General features: G+C 41.8%; 1 protein-coding gene and 1 long non-coding RNA gene across 5 annotated transcripts; both read right to left on the bottom strand.

Moving 5' to 3' along the window:
• Positions 1–1,400: 1,400 nt before the first annotated feature.
• On the bottom strand, positions 1,401–3,324 carry LOC135560085 (uncharacterized). The gene is made up of 2 exons (XR_010458684.1): positions 2,579–3,324; positions 1,401–2,415 (listed from the first exon to the last, which is right to left on the bottom strand). It is a non-coding gene; the product is annotated as an uncharacterized LOC135560085 (long non-coding RNA).
• A 1,143-nt stretch (positions 3,325–4,467) lies between these two features.
• Positions 4,468–20,325, bottom strand: LOC115119012 (sialoadhesin-like). 4 transcript variants are annotated; one of them, XM_065001150.1, is made up of 14 exons: positions 20,270–20,325; positions 10,407–10,485; positions 9,385–9,732; positions 9,003–9,221; positions 8,514–8,888; positions 8,190–8,408; positions 7,638–7,964; positions 7,227–7,481; positions 6,791–7,054; positions 6,270–6,369; positions 6,136–6,175; positions 5,918–5,998; positions 5,624–5,702; positions 4,468–5,517 (listed from the first exon to the last, which is right to left on the bottom strand). In XM_065001150.1, exons 2-13 carry the CDS (start codon positions 10,459–10,461, stop codon positions 5,634–5,636), a joined length of 2,352 nt encoding a protein of 783 aa, XP_064857222.1. In that variant the 5' UTR covers positions 10,462–10,485; positions 20,270–20,325; the 3' UTR covers positions 4,468–5,517; positions 5,624–5,633. The 4 variants fall into 4 exon arrangements, with proteins under 4 accessions (XP_064857222.1, XP_064857223.1, XP_064857220.1 ...); XM_065001151.1 differs by having other exon boundaries at positions 5,620–5,702; positions 6,270–6,357; XM_065001148.1 differs by having other exon boundaries at positions 4,469–5,517; positions 5,620–5,702.
• Between the last annotated feature and the right edge of the window lie 593 nt (positions 20,326–20,918).

Here is a 20,918-nt window from a genome sequence, read left to right as displayed (position 1 = left end):
AACACAACCCACCATCTCTACTACTCCTAAACACAACCCAACTTCACTGTGTCTCATGTTAATACTACTCCTAAACACAACCCACCATCTCTACTACTCCTAAACACAACCCACCATCACTGTGTCTCATGTTAATACTACTCCTAAACACAACCCACCATCACTGTGTCTCATGTTAATACTACTCCTAAACACAACCCACCATCACTGTGTCTCATGTTAATACTACTCCTAAACACAACCCACCATCACTGTGTCTCATGTTAATACTACTCCTAAACACAACACACCATCACTGTGACTCATGTTAATACTACTCCTAAACACAACCCACCATCACTGTGTCTCATGTTAATACTACTCCTAAACACAACCCGCCATCACTGTGTCTCATGTTAATCCTACTCCTAAACACAACCCACCATCACTGTGTCTATACTACTCCTAAAGCTCTTACGAAGCATTCATTCAATCACTCATAACTCTTACTTTAGGCCATTTTCAAAATGTCTCCACAACAATCTGTTGCTCTGAGAGCTTTGAAAATAGCATGTACAAGTCTTTATGTGAAACCACATGTACAACGTACATCCCAACGTTTGTAGCAGACAATAAAGCTCAATGTATGTCAAAGGTGCCAATAATGTTGGTCGTGACTGTATATCCCACAATCTGATTTATGTGTAAAAATACATTTACACACACACACACACACACACACACACACACACACACACACACACACACACACACACACACACACACACACACACACACACACACACACACAGTTATTCTTGACCCTGTTATACTATGACAGTGAACATGACCCTATTGAATGGAGATCTGGGTGTTACTGGTAAACTCTACTGACCATGTTTTAAACATGTAAATGAATAAACTGAACTAAACTAAACACATGAAAACACAGTCCAGGGTCAGTATTCACAAATTGTATCAGAGTAGGAGAGCTGATCTGGGATCAGTTTAGCCTTTTAGATCATAATTATGTGGACCCTCTGAGACACTTTATGAATACAGGCCCTGATGTAACAACCAAAACACAGTTCAAAATAAACCAACAAGTACAACGATACAGGAAGTCATGTGATGTTTGGCTAAAAACATCAAAACTAAAACTATATTTCAAGATATTGTCAAGTGTACTTACAGAGTGAAGTGAAAGAGAGAGGTCTTGAACAGTTAGTCAACTTACTGTCAATGCGTGGAAACAAGAAGTATTCTACTGTAAGAGTTAGTAGAAGCAGGCGAAGCCTGTTTGAGTTCTGTGGTTGACACATTTCAAAAGTAGCCTAGTCAGGGCATTAACATGCATGAACAGCATGTCACATACGGGATGTTACTGTATCTAAATAGAAAATGTGCTAAAGTCAGAATACTGTAGTTGCATTTCTTTATTTGAGGAGTGGACCTACATGTTTTACAAGAGACAAAATGTGACCCATTCCCATCACTCCTCATCAGCTGGTATTGAAGGTTCCAGAACAGATGAAAGGGGAGTATCTTTGGTTCCAGTGTTCTAGACTAGAGCTCTCCCTACTGACATCTCAACATTACTGCAGCTTCCAGGCCTCATATGTCCCTACTAGTGTGATGAAAATATACAAAATAGAAGGTAGAAAATGTCAAAAAAATATATATAATAAAACAGTCACGTACGTAAAAGTACTGTGTAATTGGGACTTATGTTGAACTGGTGTTTTAATTGAGTGAACTAGTGATCTCAGCTAGCTTGTTAGCTCCATGGTGCTGCTGTTATTCAGTGATAAACAAGCATTTTTGTGCATCACACAGCTACTCTGAATGTACTGGATTGTGAACAATATGATGTGCTGCCGCTGAATTACAGCAAGACCCCATAGTTAGCTAGTGAGCTAGCTAGTTACCTGTCATCTAGCTATCAACATTAGCTAGCTAGAAACAACAGACAACAGTGAGCTGGCATTATGACAAGGCCAAGGAAATCTGCTCTGAATTTCCAGTGTGTGCTTGTGTGAAAGAGATGTGTTCAGCTCACTGATCTCTTCACTCCTCTTCACTTTGATTGACACTTCACACACTCATTATATATGTCCAGTGTTCTGTCTGGGATCTGTGGTCTGTGCCAGAGGACGACAAATGGGGTAACCCCCCACCCCCAAGCCTCCTGTTCCCTTTTAAAGTAGGGACACAGTCCCTCATCCTCTTCCTTAATCTTCATCATTCTCCTCCCTCTCTACTATCCAGTCGATGCGTGGTGGTCAGGGTGGTCAAGGTGTTCAGGGTTGCCATGGTTTCCTGTCTCTTCCTCTCTGGTCAGGCTTGTCTTTGAAGCAACACTTGTCACCATAGAAACAGCCGGTTGTCCTCCAGAAGAAACACTCGTCACCATTGATGGGAGCCATCCTCCTGGTCCTGGGAGAGAGAGAGAAAACAGTATGAAAACACAAACACCTGCACCTGGGCTAATGCTTCCTCCTTCCATCACTTTGTACATTTCAACAGTTAATATGAGTTGATTGGTAACACTTTAGAATAACTCATAATGATGTTTTGAATGACAGACGGATGTCTGTACCCTGTGGAGGTGTACTGGGAGGCTGAGGAGGTGTTGAGGCCTATAGAGTTGGTCCTCTGAGGAGAGGGAGGGGTTCTCTGGACCCAGCGGTCTGTGTACCTGATTACCAGCCTGGTGCTCTCCAGCTCCAGCCCCTGGACAGGAGGACAAACCGCAGGTGCAGTCCAAATACATACAATGGAAGAAATAGCATAGTCCCAAAAGTACAATTGAATTAATAGCATTGTCCCAAAGTACGATGAAACCAATAACATTATATTTGGTTTTATTACCGGCTTGTTTTTCATTTCCTGACAGAAAGGAGTTGAATCGTTGTACTTTTCTTTCTGTGTTGGACAATGATGATACTATTTATGTGCAAGACTCAAGCTCTACACTGAAGGCTCTTGAATCTGTGTGTCATGCAGAGACGTCTAACTCACCATTGTGATCTCTACAGTGCTGTCAGGTGGACATCAGTAGCAACACCCAGGCTCAAACACTGGTACATTCTTATTCAGAAGACCATTTAAGGAAAACTGCCATTTCATATATTCTCTCTTCTAGCATGAAATGAGAACACATACAAACTCAGATCTCAATCTTGTTTTATGATAACAGTACCGAGAATTAGAACCAAACATGGAAAAAAGCCCATTCAGCCCCTTGATCTTGGAATGTCTTTCCTTGGATGAGTTCAAAGGACAAATAGAGGAACAGGTTGTTGAGACATGTAGCTGTTTCTAGTTGTCAGCCCATGTCTCTAGTTTGCATTACCTTTTTAAGCCCCCAAAGGCCGCCATTTTAAATAAGAATTTGTTCTTAATTGACTTGCCTGGATAAAATAAAGGTTAAATAAAGATTATCCTAAAAGTGCAATGGAACAAATAGCATCATCCCAAAAGTACAATAGAATCAATCGCATAGCCCTAAGCATGCACTGGAACAAATAGTATAGTCCCAAAAGTACAATGGAACCAATGGCATAGTCCCAAAAGTACAATTGAACCAATGGCATGGTCCCAAAAGTACACACTCCTTAAGTTCAAGCTAAAAAATGTAAAGCACATCTCACATAGTTAAATGCATATGACAGCATTAATTTCATCCCACCTCTCACCTTTAGCCTCTCAAAGGTGCAAGTGGACATGTTGGGAGTCTTGAAGTTGACAGAGGCATATAATCTCTCTTGTCGAACTCTGATACTCTCTCTCTCCCCACACCTACAGTAAAGAACATAGAGAGTATCAGAGTTCTACATTCTAACTATATCTCCCCTCACCTACCGCACAGAATGGAGAAGGGGGAGAGGAAGGGAGGGAGAAAGTCCTGAGGGGAGATATAGTCCTGAGGGGAGAAAAGGTCCAACACTGGAATCCTGAGGGGAGGAGAGGTCCAACACTGGAATCCTGAGGGGAGGAGAGGTCCAACACTGGAATCCTGAGGGGAGGAGAGATCCAACACTGGAGTCATGAGGGGAGGAGAGGTCCATCACTAGAATCCTGAGGGGAGGAGAGGTCCATCACTAGAATCCTGAGGGGAGGAGAGGGCTAACACTGGAGTCACGAGGGGAGGTCTTCCCCTCAGGAAACATTGTAGCTAAACCTCACAGTAAATCAATGTTTGATATATAGCATGTATTTCTTTATTGTTGAAGTGTTTTGGTTAAATCAGAAATCAAACTACTGTAATAGTGGCTATGCTCCTTGTGGTGGGGTCTGGTAGTGCAGTCTGTGTATACTATGTCCCCTGTGGTGGGGTCTGTAGTGCAGTCTGTATATATTATGTCCCTGGTGGGGTCTGGTAGTGCAGTCTGTGTATACTATTCCCCTGTGGTGGGGTGTCCCTGTGGTGGGGTCTGGTAGTGCAGTCTGTATATACTATACCCCTTGTGGCGGGGTCTGGTAGTGCAGCCTGTCTTTACTATGGCGGGGAGACAGAGAGACAGACAGACACACAGACACATGTTTTTAATATACAATTTTAATATACAATTATAATTAATATAACATGTGCTTAAATGTATGTAATGTACTGATTACATTTTTTTAAATAAAATAAAACAATATAGGATTACGTAATATAAAACATAAAAATAAGTAATAATGTCTGACAGCAATACAAAGTAAATCATTAAACACATCAGGAGAAACTTGGCCCAAAAGCTGAACAAATTATAGAAAGCTGTTATCAATATTATCCACATTAGTTACTGAGGAAAGTAGTACTATTGATGTTATAAAACATCTGTATATGGCAAAACCCCATAGAAACAGATCAGAAATGTAATCTTAAACTACAGATAGGAAACAGATTAGGACACAAGAAAAAATATGGAAAAGGAAAAATCCCATTGAAAAAAGCAGAAGCATAACCCATCCCATTTATCATCATAATAAGAAAATAACAAATATATTCCAGCATTTACTCAAAGCTAAAGTTCCTGGTCTGGAAAACCATCTAGATATGGTTGCAAGAGAATAGAGGTGTGAGGCCTGGCTTTGGATTGGAACCGTAGCTCTTTAGTCCAGCTTCTGTGGTGATTCTCTTCAGTCTAGATGCAGTGGTGATTCTCTTCAGTCCAGATTCAGTGGTGCTTCTCTTCAGTCCAGATGCAGTGGTGGTTCTCTTCAGTCTAGATTCAGTGGTGATTCTCTTCAGTCTAGATTCAGTGGTGATTCTCTTCAATCTAGGATCTGTGGTGCTTCTCTTCAGTCCAGGTTCTGTGGTGATTCTCTTCAATCTAGGATCTGTGGTGGTTCTCTTCAGGCCAGCTTCTGTGGTGATTCTCTTCAGTCCAGGTTCTGTGGTGATTCTCTTCAGTCCAGGTTCTGTGGTGCTTCTCTTAGGTCCAGGTTCTGTGGGGGTTGTCTTCATTCCAGGTTCTGTGGTGGTTCTCTTCATTCCAGGATCTGTAGTGGTTCTCTTCAGTCCAGGCTCTGTGGTGGTTCACTATCTCTCTGAGGGGATGTGTCACTGGGTGAGTCTCTCACATTCTGAACAAACACACACTGAATGAGCACTTTATACACCACTTCATAAAATGACACAAACACACACACCTACTGCCTGGCTGTCACTCTGGTGACCTGGTATTCTTCTTCAGAGCTGTGCACTTGTTACTGTTAGGGTCAGAATGGACACTCTGTAGAGAGAAAGAGAGAGTGAGTGAGTGAGTGAGTGAGTGAGTGAGTGAGTGAGTGAGTGAGTGAGTGAGTGAGTGAGTGAGTGAGTGAGTGAGTGAGTGAGTGAGTGAGTGAGTGAATAAGTGAGGGAGGGAGTGAGGGAGGGGAAATGCATGAGCACTTTGAGACACCTCTATCATTTTCTCTAAACACAAACACATAATAAGATACTTACTGCCAGAGTGTCATAGTCAGGGGACATGGTCTTCATGTTCAGACCTGTGTATGTGTCACTGTTAGGGTCATGGTGGACACTCTGTAGAGGTAGAGGTAGAGGTAGAGGTAGAGAGAGAGAGAACATGGGAACAGTGAAAATAGTGTGAAAGAGACTGTTGTGATACAGTAGATTAATGTCACCAGGTGTGAAGGTGGAGGTGTAACTGATATAATCACCTGTGTGTCTGTTGTGGCATCACTTCCTCCTGTGTATCTCCTGTAAAGGGGAACAGAGTGAGTTATGCTCTCTACTGACCTCTAGTGGAGGTTAATATACATCTCATATTTAACCCTGGCTAGAAAATCCTCACCTCTTCAGAGTGCAGTAGATGGTGAGGAGCAGAGCTCCAGCAGTCAGGACAGCCCCCACCCAGACCACAGGAACCCAGGGAAACACTGCTGCAGGATTTACTGGGTTTAAGTGTCAAGAGGTTAGAACACATATCTGCTTGTATTTATTATGGATCCCCTTTAGGTCCAGCAAAATTAAGCCAGTTCTACAATTTTAAAACATTACAATACACTCACAATAGATTTCACAACACATTAAGTGTGTGACCTCAGGCCCCTACTCTACTACCACAGATATACAATGTACAATCCATGTGTACATGTGTTTATATTTCATACCTGTCAAATCTGTCATCTCACAGAGCACCAGAAATAGACAGAACATGACATACTTACACATGACATTAATATGGACAGGGATGGAAGTCTCTGTTCCTTTAATGTTTCTAGCTTCACAGTAATATTATATAGAAGATTACCTTGAAACATCATTTCTTATTGAACATCATTTTGTATTGAAGTATTGAAGATGTAACTTTACCTGCTACAATGATCATCAGAGCTGTAGAGTTCATAGATCCTCTTCCATTCTGGGCCTCACAGTAGTATTCTCCTCTGTCCTCAGAGATGATGTTAGTGATGCTGTAACTCTGTCCTGATGCTTTTGGTGAGGTTACGTTCTTCTTGTACCAGGTGTATTTGTCCACAGGTGGGTTGGCATCACTGCTGCAGGTCAGAGTCACTGAACTGCCATCCACTATGTCACCAGAGGGACTGACTGATACTGAGGTGACCTTTGGTCCATCTGATGTAAAAGACAGTGGATTTAAAAAAGATAACTAATTAGGTCAGTTAAAAATGTGATATACATTTTCCACAATTGAAGTTTTCCACACAATTATTTTTAGATTCACCTTCCTACTGAAGATGATCAATTCAAGTATAGTTAACTAAAGGTTTAAACCCCATGTACTCACATCTGACAGTGAGAGTCTCTTCAGCAGAGGGGAGATCCTCATGTCCTTCTACAGAACAGGAGTATCTGCCTGTATCCTCACTGCTGACTGAGAACAGGATATAGACAGGAGAGGAGGTGTTGCTGTTTGGTATAGACTGTCTATTTTTATACCAACTGTATGCTGTGTTGGGGACCAGTGTACATTTGGTTCTACATCTCAGTGTGACATTCTCCCCCTCTGACACAGATGTAGGATCCATCTCCAACACAACATCTAGAGTAAAAGGAAACATATCATTAACATCCTCCTATATATGTCCTCTTATGTGAAATGTAACATTTGGTATTTTTCCATCACATAACACTACTGTGTCTGTATGACTTCCCTTACTAAGGTCATTACAGTAATAGATGTGAGACGACAGATTACCTGTGACAGTCAGGGAGACAGGTGAGCCAGAAAACTTTTCTCCAGATGTTATGAATCTGAACCTGTACCCAGCAGAGTCACTCAATCTCAGGTCTGTGATTCTCAGAGTACAGTCCCTCTCCTTATCCCCAAGGTACTCTATATGACCCTCATACCCTGGCACTGAGCTCAGATCTTCAGCCTCCATACCAGACCATTTAGTAAACCAGAAAGCTTGTTTGATCTCATGATAACTGGGATATGTGTAAGAGCAGGATATGTCCACTGTTGACCCCTTCAAGGCACAAATACTCTGATGGGTGTAAGTCACACTCCAACACTTCTTACCTGAAAGACAAGAAGACAATAGAACACCTTATATAAATCTTTCATTACAATATCTACCGATATACACTGATGTTGTTTATGAAGTAGAAAATCAAACAAGTTTAACAGTTTACATTCGTGACAACCATAATATGAATAATGATCCATATTAATTGATTCATTGGCATAAGTCTCACAACCTGAAACAAACATGTTTGAGATGTTTATTTTTAAAAACACACTCACACACTGCAGGAGAGAAGAGATTATCATAGCCTTTTACAGCACAGGAGTAACTGTCTGCATCACTAAAGGAGTCTGAGTCCAGGCTGGAAGTGTCCTCCTTTACCCTGGTATCGTTCTTGTACCAGATGTAGGTGGGGTTGTCAGTCAGAGTACAGGTGGTGATACAGGTCAGTGTCCTCTTCCCTGCCTCTGTGGCAGGAGTCACCTTCACCTGCAGGTCTGAATACAGAGTAAATGACAATAACATAATTAAGTATTAAGTATAAAATATAAAGAAACCAACAGTGAATACATCTATCAGTATGATCATTTGTTCAGTGTTACCTGTGACAGTCAGAGTTGTTCCAGGGAAACTGTGTCCCCATCTTGATGTCTGTGTGTTGAATATGAACTTGTACTCAGCAGAGTCCTCCTCTCTCAGATCTGTGATTCTCAGATCTGTGATTCTCAGAGTGGAGCGACCTCTCTCCTTCTCTCCAACATACTCCACACGACCTGCATACCCTGGGTCTGTGGTTAGGTCCTCAGGGATCAACTCATCCCTCCACCTAGATCTCTGTTTAGGACTAAACCAGAGTGATGATGTGACAGTATCATAACCACTGCCATAAGTACAGGATATGTCCACTGTTGACCCCTTCAAGACACAGATTGTCCTCTTGGTGTAAGTCACTCTGTTGCAGTCCTGACCCTGGACACCTGAAATATAATGGAATCACATGAGTACATTATACAGTATTTTCAGTTATTTTCAGAAATGAATTAAATTCTGTATACATGCTGTATGAGATTCCATATTAGATTCCCACTCACACACTGCAGGAGAGTGGAGGTCCTCATGGCCTTTTACAGCACAGGAATAACTGTCTTCATAGTTACTGGAGACTGGGTCTTTGTACTGGGGGGAGGTGCTCTCATCTAGATGTTGTCCGTTCTTGTACCAGATGTAGGTGGGGTTGTCAGTCAGAGTACAGGTGGTACTACAGGTCAGTGTCTTATCCTGATATCCACCAGTCACCTTCACCTGAAGACCTGGAGAAAAAACAATATCACTGTAAATCCCTTTATAACTGACTTATCACTCTAATACAAAGATGGAAGAAATCCTATGTTATACAGACATAAACACAAACCAAGACATTTATCCTGAACTAAATGGAATTCAACAGTTTAACTATATTGAATGTAACTGTACCTGTGACAGACAGAGTGACTCCAGGTTTGCCAGTATATCTCCATTTCCCAGTCTGATCTGTAAATCTGAATGTGTATGTAGCTGAGTCACTCTCTCTCAGGTCTGTGATTGTCAGGATGTGACCATTCTCTTCATCCTCACGGTACGTCACACGTCCTTTGTAGTCTGGGTCATCCTTCAGACTCACATAATTCTCCTCAGCATCATATTTGTTGAACCAGAAGGTTGTTGTGATTGTATAGCCACTGGGATATGTGTAAGAGCAGGTCAGCTCCACTGATGACCCCTTAAAGGTACAGATACTCTGAGTGGTGTATGTAACACTCCAGCCATCCTGACCCAGTACCACTGAAACACAGTCACACAACACAATGGTATCAGAATTAAGCCAAGGCCAATTGGCTCACACTGAAAGTAGGGTTTGTTCACACGTTGTTGCTGTAGTTGCTGAGTGTGAGTGGAAACCACAGATAAGCATCACTCAGTGAGGTGTGAAAGATAACTATTTAAGTGAAGTGGAGACACCTAACAGAACACACCAGAATAACATTATGATTCTTATCCTTTTAGAAATGTCTGTAGATTGTTAAACAGAGCAACTAAAAGATAAGAATGAGACCATACTGTAATGGTTTTCCTCCTCTTCGTCTGAAGAGGAGAGGCGAGAAGGATCGGAGGACCAATATGCGGCGTGGTAAGTGTCCATGGTTGTTTATTAAAACACATAAACTGAACACTCCATACAAAACAATAAACGCAACGTGAAATAACGAAAACCTAAACAGTCCTATCTGGTGCAAACACAGAGACAGGAACAATCACCCACAAACAAACAGTGAAACCCAGGCTACCTAAGTATGATTCTCAATCAGAGACAACTAACGACACCTGCCTCTGATTGAGAACCATACTAGGCCGAACACAGAAAAACAACCTAGACAGACAAAACATAGAATGCCCACCCAACTCACGTCCTGACCAACTAATTAACACAATGACTAGGGTCAGAACGTGACACATACCTGCTACAGACCAGACAAAGACCCCCAACACACTTCCTGCTGTTCTCAAGGCCATTGTTGCATCTCCCACCCTGCAGTCCTAGAAACATAAACAACAACTCACTCTATAGCTGGTGAATAACTCCACCTGATACATTGAAGTATAAACTGTAAATGGGGTACAGGGCCTCATTACTGAAAATGAACCAGGCTCATATTGTGTTGTGTTGTGCTATATGGTTGTCTATGTGAATACTGTCTGTCTGTAAGTCTATGTATGTAATGTGTGTGATGTGTTGCATGTCTGTCTACATCTGTCTATTTAAGATGAGATGCTGTATGATGCAAAACACTGTCCTAATGGATACAATAAAGTCATCATCATCATCATCATCATCATCATCATCAACAACAACAACAATATTACAAAACAACATAATATAACAAACACATATTCTACATTGATTATTCAGAAGCTGTTTTCGTCTCAGAACCCCAAATATAGGAGGAAAAATTGTCCATCTTTTACGATCCGTCAAGCTGAACAGCAGCCTAAAGACTGACCACCAGGGTGAATGATAGCTGCTATCACCAAGCTGTACAGCAGCCTAAAGACTGACCACCAGGTTGAATGATAGCTGCTATCACCAAGCTGAACAGCAGCCTAAAGACTGACCACCAGATTGAATGATAGCTGCTATCACCAAGCTGTACAGCAGCCTAAAGACTGACCACCAGGTTGAATGATAACTGCTATCACCAAGCTGTACAGCAGCCTAAAGACTGACCACCAGGTTGAATGATAACTGATCACCAAGCTGAACAGCAGCCAAAGACTGACCACCAGGTTGAATGATAACTGCTATCACCAAGCTGAACAGCAGCCTAAAGACACCACCAGGTTGAATGATAGCTGAACAGCTGAACAGCAGCCTAAAGACTGACCACCAGGTTGAATGATAGCTGCTATCACCAAGCTGTACAGCAGCCTAAAGACTGACCACCAGATTGAATGATAGCTGCTATCACCAAGCTGAACAGCAGCCTAAAGACTGACCACCAGGTTGAATGATAGCTGCTATCACCAAGCTGTACAGCAGCCTAAAGACTGACCACCAGGTTGAATGATAGCTGCTATCACCAAGCTGTACAGCAGCCTAAAGACTGACCACCAGGTTGAATGATAGCTGCTATCACCAAGCTGTACAGCAGCCTAAAGACTGACCACCAGGTTGAATGATAGCTGCTATCACCAACAGCAGCTGACTGACCACCAGCTTGAATGATAAGCTGCTAAGCTCTGAGGATAAACAGCAAGTGACACACACACACACACACTTTCTTTAAGGGGGAGGCTCAGCTTCAATATTGCAGATTGATTGTGGCTTCAATCAATGTAATTGTCTGAATCATTTCCAATTCCCTATTTATCATTTTTGTAAATATATACAATATATATCAAAGATAAATATATATATACATTATATTTAATATATACTAATATACTGTATATATACAGTATATATCATATAAATATATATATATACAGTATACATCTTCCAAAGATCATTTGTAAAAATGCTAATAACTTCACAGATCTTCATTGTAAAGGGTTTAAACACTGTTTCCTATGCTTGTTCAATGAACCATAAACAATTAATGAACATGCACCTGCAGAACAATCGTTAAGACACTAACAGCTTACATACTATAGGCAATTAAGGTCACAGTTATGAAAACTTACTGACTCTGAAAAACAGCAAAAGAAAGATGCCCAAGGTACCTGCTCATCTGCGTGAACGTGCCTTAGGCATTCTGCAAGGAGGCATGAGGACTGCAGATGTGGCCAGGGCAAAAATTGCAATGTCCGTACTGTGAGACGCCTAAGACAGCGCTACAGGAAGACAGGATGGACAGCTGATCATCCTCCCAGTAGCAGACCACGTGTAACAACACCTGCACAGGATCGGTTCAGTATTCATCACTGCCAGAGTTATTATCTATATAGTGCTAGTTCTATTTCTGTTGTTTTCATTACCATTTTTCATCATTTTATTTCACTAGTATTTGGAATAAACTAACCCCAATTCCTCTCCTCTAATTGGAGTAAACTAACCCCACCTCCCCTCCTCTAATTGGAGTAAACTAACCCCACCCCCTCCTCTAATTGGAGTAAACTAACCCCACCCCCTCCTCTAATTGGAGTAAACTAACCCCACCCCTCCTCCTCTAATTGGAGTAAACTAACCCCACCCCTCCTCCACTAATTGGAGTAAACTAACCCCACCCTCCTCCTCTAATTGGAGTAAACTAACCCCACCCCCCTCCTCTAATTGGAGTAAACTAACCCCACCCCCCTCCTCTAATTGGAGTAAACTAACCCCACCCCCTCCTCTAATTGGAGTAAACTAACCCCACCCCCTCCTCTAATTGGAGTAAACTAACCCCACCCCTCCTCCTCTAATTGGAGTAAACTAACCCCACCTCCCCTCCTCTAATTGGAGTAAACTAACCCCACCCCCCCTCTAATTGGAGTAAACCTCCTCTAATTGGAGTAAACTAACCCCACCCCTCCTCCTCTAATTGGAGTAAACTAACCCCACCCCCCTCCTCTAATTGGAATTAACTAACCCCACCCCTCCTCCTCTAATTGGAGTAAACTAACCCCACCCCCTCCTCTAATTGGAGTAAACTAACCCCACCCCCTCCTCTAATTGGAGTAAACTAACCCCACCTCCCCTCCTCTAATTGGAGTAAACTAACCCCACCTCCCCTCCTCTAATTGGAGTAAACTAACCCCACCCCCTCCTCTAATTGGAGTAAAATAACCCCACCCCCTCCTCTAATTGGAGTAAACTAACCCCACCCCCTCCTCTAATTGGAGTAAACTAATGATAAACAACACAGACAAAATGTTTTGTTCATTCCTGGTGGGGACCAAAACATCTATTCCCATTCAAAATGTTTTTCCTAACTACTATCCCTAATCTTAATCCTAACCCCTAAACCTAAATCTAACTCGAAAATTAACCCTCAAACAAAAATATAATTTTTTCCTTGTGTGGACCAGTGAAATGTACCCACTTGTCCAACTTTTCCTTGTTTTTCTGGACTTCTGGTCCAGGACTAAAACTGGTCCAAGGATAGTAAAACACACACACACACACACACACACACACAAAACCACTGTTGGTTATTGTGTTTAGTACTGGTACCTAATAATAATGTCCTCAATAATGTTGGGTCAATAACAACATAATAAACTAATGAAACACAACACTGGCTAGTACTTGACCAAGTCACATTTAACACACAAACACTGATGTCTATAGTAGTATAAGCCACTATTATATTATGTTACAATGTTGGCCCTTGTGTACAGCAGAGGAGGCTGGTGATAGAAGGAGATGGTGCTGCAGTGGATGCTAATTTGTGTTTTTTATGCTGGTCTTAACTTTGTTTTGTTCTTAATGTCTCTGCCATCATGTTGTAATAGGTCTGGGTGTAGCTGGTGCAGAGGAGTCAGGCGCAGGACAGCAGAGATAAATAATACACATCATTTTACTCAAGACTTAAAAATAGTCAATAATACCTAGCCCACAATACGGACCGTAAATACAACAAACAATCACTCACAAACAAACATGGAGGACAGAGGGTTAAATAATGAACAAGTAATTGAGGGAGTGAAACCAGGTGTGTAAGACAAGGACAAAACAAATGGAAAATGAAAGTGGATCGGTGATGGCTAGAAGGCTGGTGACGTCGATCACCAAACGCCGCCCGAACAAGGAGAGGGACCGACTTCGGTGGAAGTCGTGACACATTTCCTTTGGCCTACAGCTTCTAAACATCACAACAGTGATCACTAAACTTGATTTGGACTGAAATTTCAACTTCAACGAGTCTGCAACTTACTCCGGACCAGACCCTGATCCCGGCAACCCTGATCCCCGGTAGCCGTGAGTCAAGCGAGCAGGCATCCTGACGAGATTACGTCGGTGATCAAATAGACCAACAAATAGACCAACAAACTGGATGAGCTCGAAGACTATTCTGTCAACGGAACCTGAATAACTGTAATATATGTTTCTCAGAGTTGTGGCTGAACGTGGATTTACATCATGGATTTACATTGTGGATTTAAATCTTGCTGATTTGTCTACACTCTTAGAAAACAAATGGTGCTATCTAGAACCTAAAAGGGTTATTTGGTTCTCCCCATAGGAGAACACTTTGAAGAACTATTTTGGTTTCCAGGTAGAACACTTTTGGGTTCCATGTAGAACCCTTTCCACAGAGGGTTCTACATGGAACACAAAAAGGTTCTACCTGGAACCAAAAATAAAAATAATTCTACATAGAACCAAAAACGGTGCTCCTATGAGGACAGCCGAAGTACACTTTTGGATCCTCACCTGTCCAACAAGGCGGAACAACACTCTAGTTCACCTATACTCTACACATGAATAAAAGGCCCTCCCTTGCCCTCTCTCTGGCAAATCAGACCATACCTTTGTCCTCCTGCTTCCTGCCTACAAGCTAATACTCAAACAGGACGTACATTTACATTTACATTTAAGTCATTTAGCAGACGCTCTTATCCAGAGCGACTTACAAATTGGTGCATTCACCTTATGACATCCAAGAGTACCAAAGACCACGTCTTTCACCGCTTCATTAATAAGTGCATCGCCGACATTGTCACCACAGTGACCTACAGACGTACCAACCAGAAGCCATGGATTACAGGCAACATCTGCACATAGCTAAAGGCTGGAGCTTCCGCTTTCAAGGAACGGGACACTAATCCGGACGGTTAAAGAAGTTCTGCTACGACCTCCGATGAGCAATCAAACCGGAAACGCGTCAATACAGGACTAAGGCTGAATCCTACTATGCTGGCTCTGAAGCGAGAAGCATGCGGCTGGGCTTGTAAACTATCATGGATTACAAAGGGAAATCCAGCCGCGAGCTGCCCAGTGACACAAGTCCACCAGACGAGCTACAGTAAGTTACTTCTATGCTCGCTTAGTCTATTATCGCTCCTGATGCCTAGTCACTTTACCCCTCCCTATGGGGCAGCAGGTAGCCTAGCGGTTAAGAGCATTGGGCCAGTAAAGGTTGCTGTTTTGACTTCCTGAACTGGCAAAAGCAGTAAATTCTGCAGTTCTGCCCTTGATCAAGGCAGTTAACCCACAACAACAACTGCTCCCGGGCATCGATTACGTCCATTAATACAGCCCCACACACCTCTCTGATTCAGAGGGGTTGAATTAAATGTAGAAGACACATTTCAGTTGAATGCATTCAGTTGTGCAACTGACTAGGTAACCCCCTTTCCCTTATATGTATGTACATAAACACCTCATTACCTCGTACCCCTGCACATCAACTCTGTACTGTGAAACAGATGTTATTTTTACTCGTTATTGATATTCGTTATTCTCTCTGTATTTATTCCTTGTGTCACTATTTCCCTCAAAACATTTATACAGTGGAAGTATTCAGACCCCTTTACTTTTTTCTACATTTTGTTACGTTACAGCCTTATTCTAAAATGGATTAAATAAACAATTTCCCTCATCATTCTACCGTAATTTCTGGACTATAAGCCGCTACTTTATTCACACACTTTGAACCTCGCGGTTTATTCAATGACGCGGCTAATTTATGGATTTTTCCCGCTTTCACAAGATTCATGCCGCCAAAAAACTGAGCACCGTCACATAATGTGACGTAAATCGAGCGCGCTCAAACTTCCCATCATTCTGATTACGGTAGTCATTTTGTCACCCTCATCATGGCAAAGACACGGTGAAATGCATATGATGCAGCTTTCAAGTTGAAGGCGATAAATCTGGCTGTTGGAAAAGGAAATAGTGCTGCTGCACGGGGGCTTGGCCTTAATGAGTCGATGATAAGACGTTGGAAACAGCAGCGTGAGGAACTGACTCGGTGCAGAAAGACAACAAAAGCTTTCAGAGGGAAGAAAAGCAGATGGCCCAAAGTATTTGCAGCCGCTCGACATCAGTGTAAATCGTGCATTTAAGGTGGCGCTCCTTGTTCAGTGGGAGGCTTGGATGACAAGTGGGGAGAAATCCTTCACTAAAACGGGCCGCAGGCGAAGAGCAACTTATGGTCAAGTCTGCCAGTGGGTCCTGACAGCGTGGAGCATTGTCAAAAAATCCACTATCATCAACGGGTTTCGAAAGGCTGGACTGCTGCATGTTGAAGAGGACAGCATGAGCTCAGCGGGGTATTTGCCTCCGGATGAAAGTGACGAGAGCGACAATGAAAACGATCCAACATCGGATGAAGCAATTCTGAGGCTATTCAACTCCGACACCGAAGGAGATGACTTCAGTGGTTTCAGTGCACAGGAGGAGGAAGATAGTGACCAATGACTTTCTTGGTAGGCTACTGTTTTAATTTTTGTTACAAGCTGTGGTTCGTTAAAGCCTATTTATTTTTGTAACAAGCCGTGTTTCGTTTCAAGGCTGTGTAAAGTTAATTTGTTTCAATGTACCGATAGACACCTGCGGCTTATAGACATGTGCGGCTTATTTATGTACAAAATACATATTTTTTAATAATTCAGTGGGTGCGGTTTATATTCAGGTGCGCTTAATAGTCCAGCAATTACGGTAAACACAATACACCATAAAGACAAATCATAATCTGTTTTTTGAATTTACATAAGTATAAATAACCTTTGTTATGAGACTCGAAATTGAGCTCAGGTGCATCCTGTTCCCATTCATTATCTTTCAAATGTGATTGGAGTCCACCTGTGGTGAATTCAATTGATTGGACATGATTTGAAAGTAAATGTCAGAGCAAAAAGCAAGCCATGACGTCGAAGAAATTGTCCGTAGAGCTCCGAGACAGGATTGGGTCTTGGCAAAGAACTCGGGAAGGGTATAAAAAAGTCTGCACTATTGAAGGTCCCCAAGAACACAGTGGCCTCCATCATTCTTAAATGGAAGAATGGAGAAATCGGGGGAGAAGGGCCTTGGTCAGGTAGGTGACCAAGAACCCGATGGTCACTCTGACAGAGCGCCAGTGTTCCTCTGTGGAGATGGGAGAACCTTCCAGAAGGACAACCATCTCTGCAGCACTCCACCAATCAGGCCTTTATGGTCAAGTGGCCAGATGGAAGCCACTCCTCAGTAAAAGGCAAGCTTGAACCTTGCCTAAAGGCACCTAAATGAGATTCTCTGGTCTGATGAAACCAAGATGGAACTCTTTGGCCTGAATAGCGTAGTGTCACGTCTGGAGGTAACCTGGCACATCCCTACGATGAAGCATGGTGGTGGCAGCATAATGCTGTGGGGATGTTTTTCAGCAACAGGGACTGGTAGACTAGTCAGGATCGAGGGAAAGATGAACGGAGCGAAGTACAGAGAGATCTGTGATGAAATCCTGCTCCAGAGCATGCATTACATTCCAACAAGACAACGACACTAAGCACATAGCCAAGACAACGCAGGAGTGGCTTTGGGACAAGTCCCTGAATGTCCTTTAGTGGCCCATCCAGAGGCAGGACATACCTGATGGAACATCTCTGGAGAGACCTGAAAATAGCTGTGCAGCGATGCTCCCCATCCAACCTGACAGAGCTTGAGAGGATCTGCAGAGAAGAATTAGAGAAACTCCCCAAATTCAAGTTTTCTAAGCTTGTTGCATCATACACAAGAAGACTCAAGGCTGTAATTGCTGACAAGGTGCTTCAACAAAGTACTGAGTAAAAGATCTTAATACTTATGGAAATGTGATATTTCAGTTTAACATTTTTTATAAATGTGCAAAAATGCCTAAAAACTGTTTTTGCTTTTATCATTATGGGGTATTGTGTTTAGATTGATGAGGGGGAAAAAGGCCAAAATTTCAATCCATTTATTTTTATCTTTAACTCTGTTGGATAAGTCTGTAATGTTAACAAAACACAACCCACCATCACTGGTCTCATAAAAAACAAACCCACCATCACTGTATGTTAATACTACTCCTAAACACAACCCACCATCACTGTCTGAATACTTTCCAAATGTCTCATGTAAACACAATTTTTATCTTTAACTCTGCCCATTGTTGGAAAGGACCATCACTGTTTAATACTACTCCTAAATCCCACCATCACTGTCTCATGTTGATACATTTCAAACACACCATCACTGTATCTCATGTTCATGTTATACTACTCCTAAACACAACCCACCATCACTGTGTCTCATGTCTAAACAAAACTACTGTGTCCATAAACACAACCCACCATCACTGTGTTAATACTACTGTTAATATGTTAATACTACTCCTAAACACAACCCACCATCACTGTGTCTCTACTCCTACACAACCCACCATCACTGTGTTAATACTACTCCTAAACACAACCCACCATCACTGTGTCTCATGTCTCAAACACAACCCACCATCACTGTTCATGTTAAAACTACTCCTAAACACAACCCACCATCACTGTGTCTCATGTTAATACTACTCCTAAACACAACCCACCATCACTGTGTCTCATGTTAATACTACTCCTAAACACAACCCACCATCACTGTCTCATGTTAATACTACTCCTAAACACAACCCACCATAAACACAACCCACCTTCACTGTCTCATGTTCATGTTATACTACTCCTAAACACAACCCACCATCACTGTCTCATGTTAATACTACTCCTAAACACAACCACCATCACTGTGTTAATACTCATGTTCATGTTATACTACTCCTAAACACAACCACCATCACTGTGTCTCATGTTAATACTACTCCTAAACACAACCACCATCACTGTGTCTCATGTTGATACTACTCCTAAACACAACCCACCATCACTGTCTCATGTCAATACTACTCCTAAACACAACCTCATGTTAATACTACTCCTAAACAACAGTCATGTTAATACTACTCCTAAACACCAACCCAACCCACCATCACTGTGTTAATACTCTTGTTAATACTACTCCAAAACACAGTCCACCATCACTGTGTCTATACTACTCCACAACCCACCATAAAGCTCTTACACAAGCATTCATTCAATCACTGTCTCATAACTCTTACACAACCCACCATTTAGGCCATTTTCAAAATGTCTCATGTTAATACTACAACAATCTGTTGCTCTGAGAGCTCTTAAAATAGCTCTGCAAAGTCTTAATGTGAAACCACATGTACAACATACATCCCAACAACCCACCATTTTCATGTAGCTCTTGTTACAATAACAGCTCAGTACTTGTCACAGTGTGTCCAAAAATGTTGGTGTCTCATGTTAATACTGTATATCCCAAACAATCTGATTAACATGTAAAAATAAATTTAAAACACCTGCACAAGTCACGCACACAACTTTTGTAGCACAATACACACTTGTCAAGTGCCACACACACACACACATGTAAAAATACACACACACACACACACACACACACACACGACCCTGTTATACTATGACAGTGAACATGACCCTATTGAATGGAGATCTGGGTATTACTGGTAAACTCTACTGTCAATGCTCTAACCACAGCCACCATCTCTGTCTCACACAACCACACCATCACTGTCTCATCATGTTTTAAACATGTAAATGAATAAACTGAACTAAACTAAACACATGAAACCACAGTCCAGGATCAGTATTCACAATGTGTAGGAGAGCTGATCTGGGATCAGTTCAGCCTTTTAGATCATAATTATATGGACCATCTGAGACACTTTATGAATACAGGCCCTGATGTAACAACCAAAACACAGTTCAAAATAAACCAACAAGTACAAAGATACAGTAAGTCATGTGATGTTTAGCTAAAAACGTCAAAACTAAAACTATATTTCAAGATATCGTCAAGTGTACTTACAGAGTGAAGTGAAGAGGAGAGGTCTTGAACAGTTAGTCAACTTACTGTCACTGCTTGGAAACAAGAAGTAGTCTTCTGTGAGTGTTAGTAGAAGCAGGCGTAGCCTAAGTGTGAGTTCTGTGGTTGACACATTTTAAAGTAGCCTAGTCAGGTCATTAACATGCAGGAACAACATGTCACATAAGGGATGTTACTGAATCTAAATAGAAAATGGTCTAAAGTCAGAATACTGTAGTTACATTTCTTTATTTGAGGAGTGGGCCTACATGTTTTACAAGAGACAAAATGTGACCCATTCCCATCACTCCTCATCAGCTGGTACTGAAGGTTCCAGAACAGATGAAAGGGGATTATCTTTGGTTCCAGTGTTCTAGACTAGAGCTCTCCCTACTGACATCTCAACATTACTGCAGCCTCCAGGCTTCATATGTTACTACTAGTCTGATGAAAATATACAAAATAGAAGGTAAAATAACATTTGAAAATGTAAATATATATATATATAGATATAGAATAAACCAGACACACATGTGAAAATACTGTGTTATTGGGAGTAATATTGAACTGGTGTTTGAATTGAGTGAACTATTGATCTCAACTAGCTTGTTAGCTACATGAAGCTGCTGTTATTCAGTGATAAACAAGCATT

The sequence above is a fragment of the Oncorhynchus nerka genome, linkage group LG15 (genome assembly GCF_034236695.1).
Source record: "Oncorhynchus nerka isolate Pitt River linkage group LG15, Oner_Uvic_2.0, whole genome shotgun sequence".
In the NCBI taxonomy this organism is placed as follows: domain Eukaryota; kingdom Metazoa; phylum Chordata; class Actinopteri; order Salmoniformes; family Salmonidae; genus Oncorhynchus; species Oncorhynchus nerka.
This window is presented reverse-complemented; position numbering and strand designations above follow the sequence as displayed.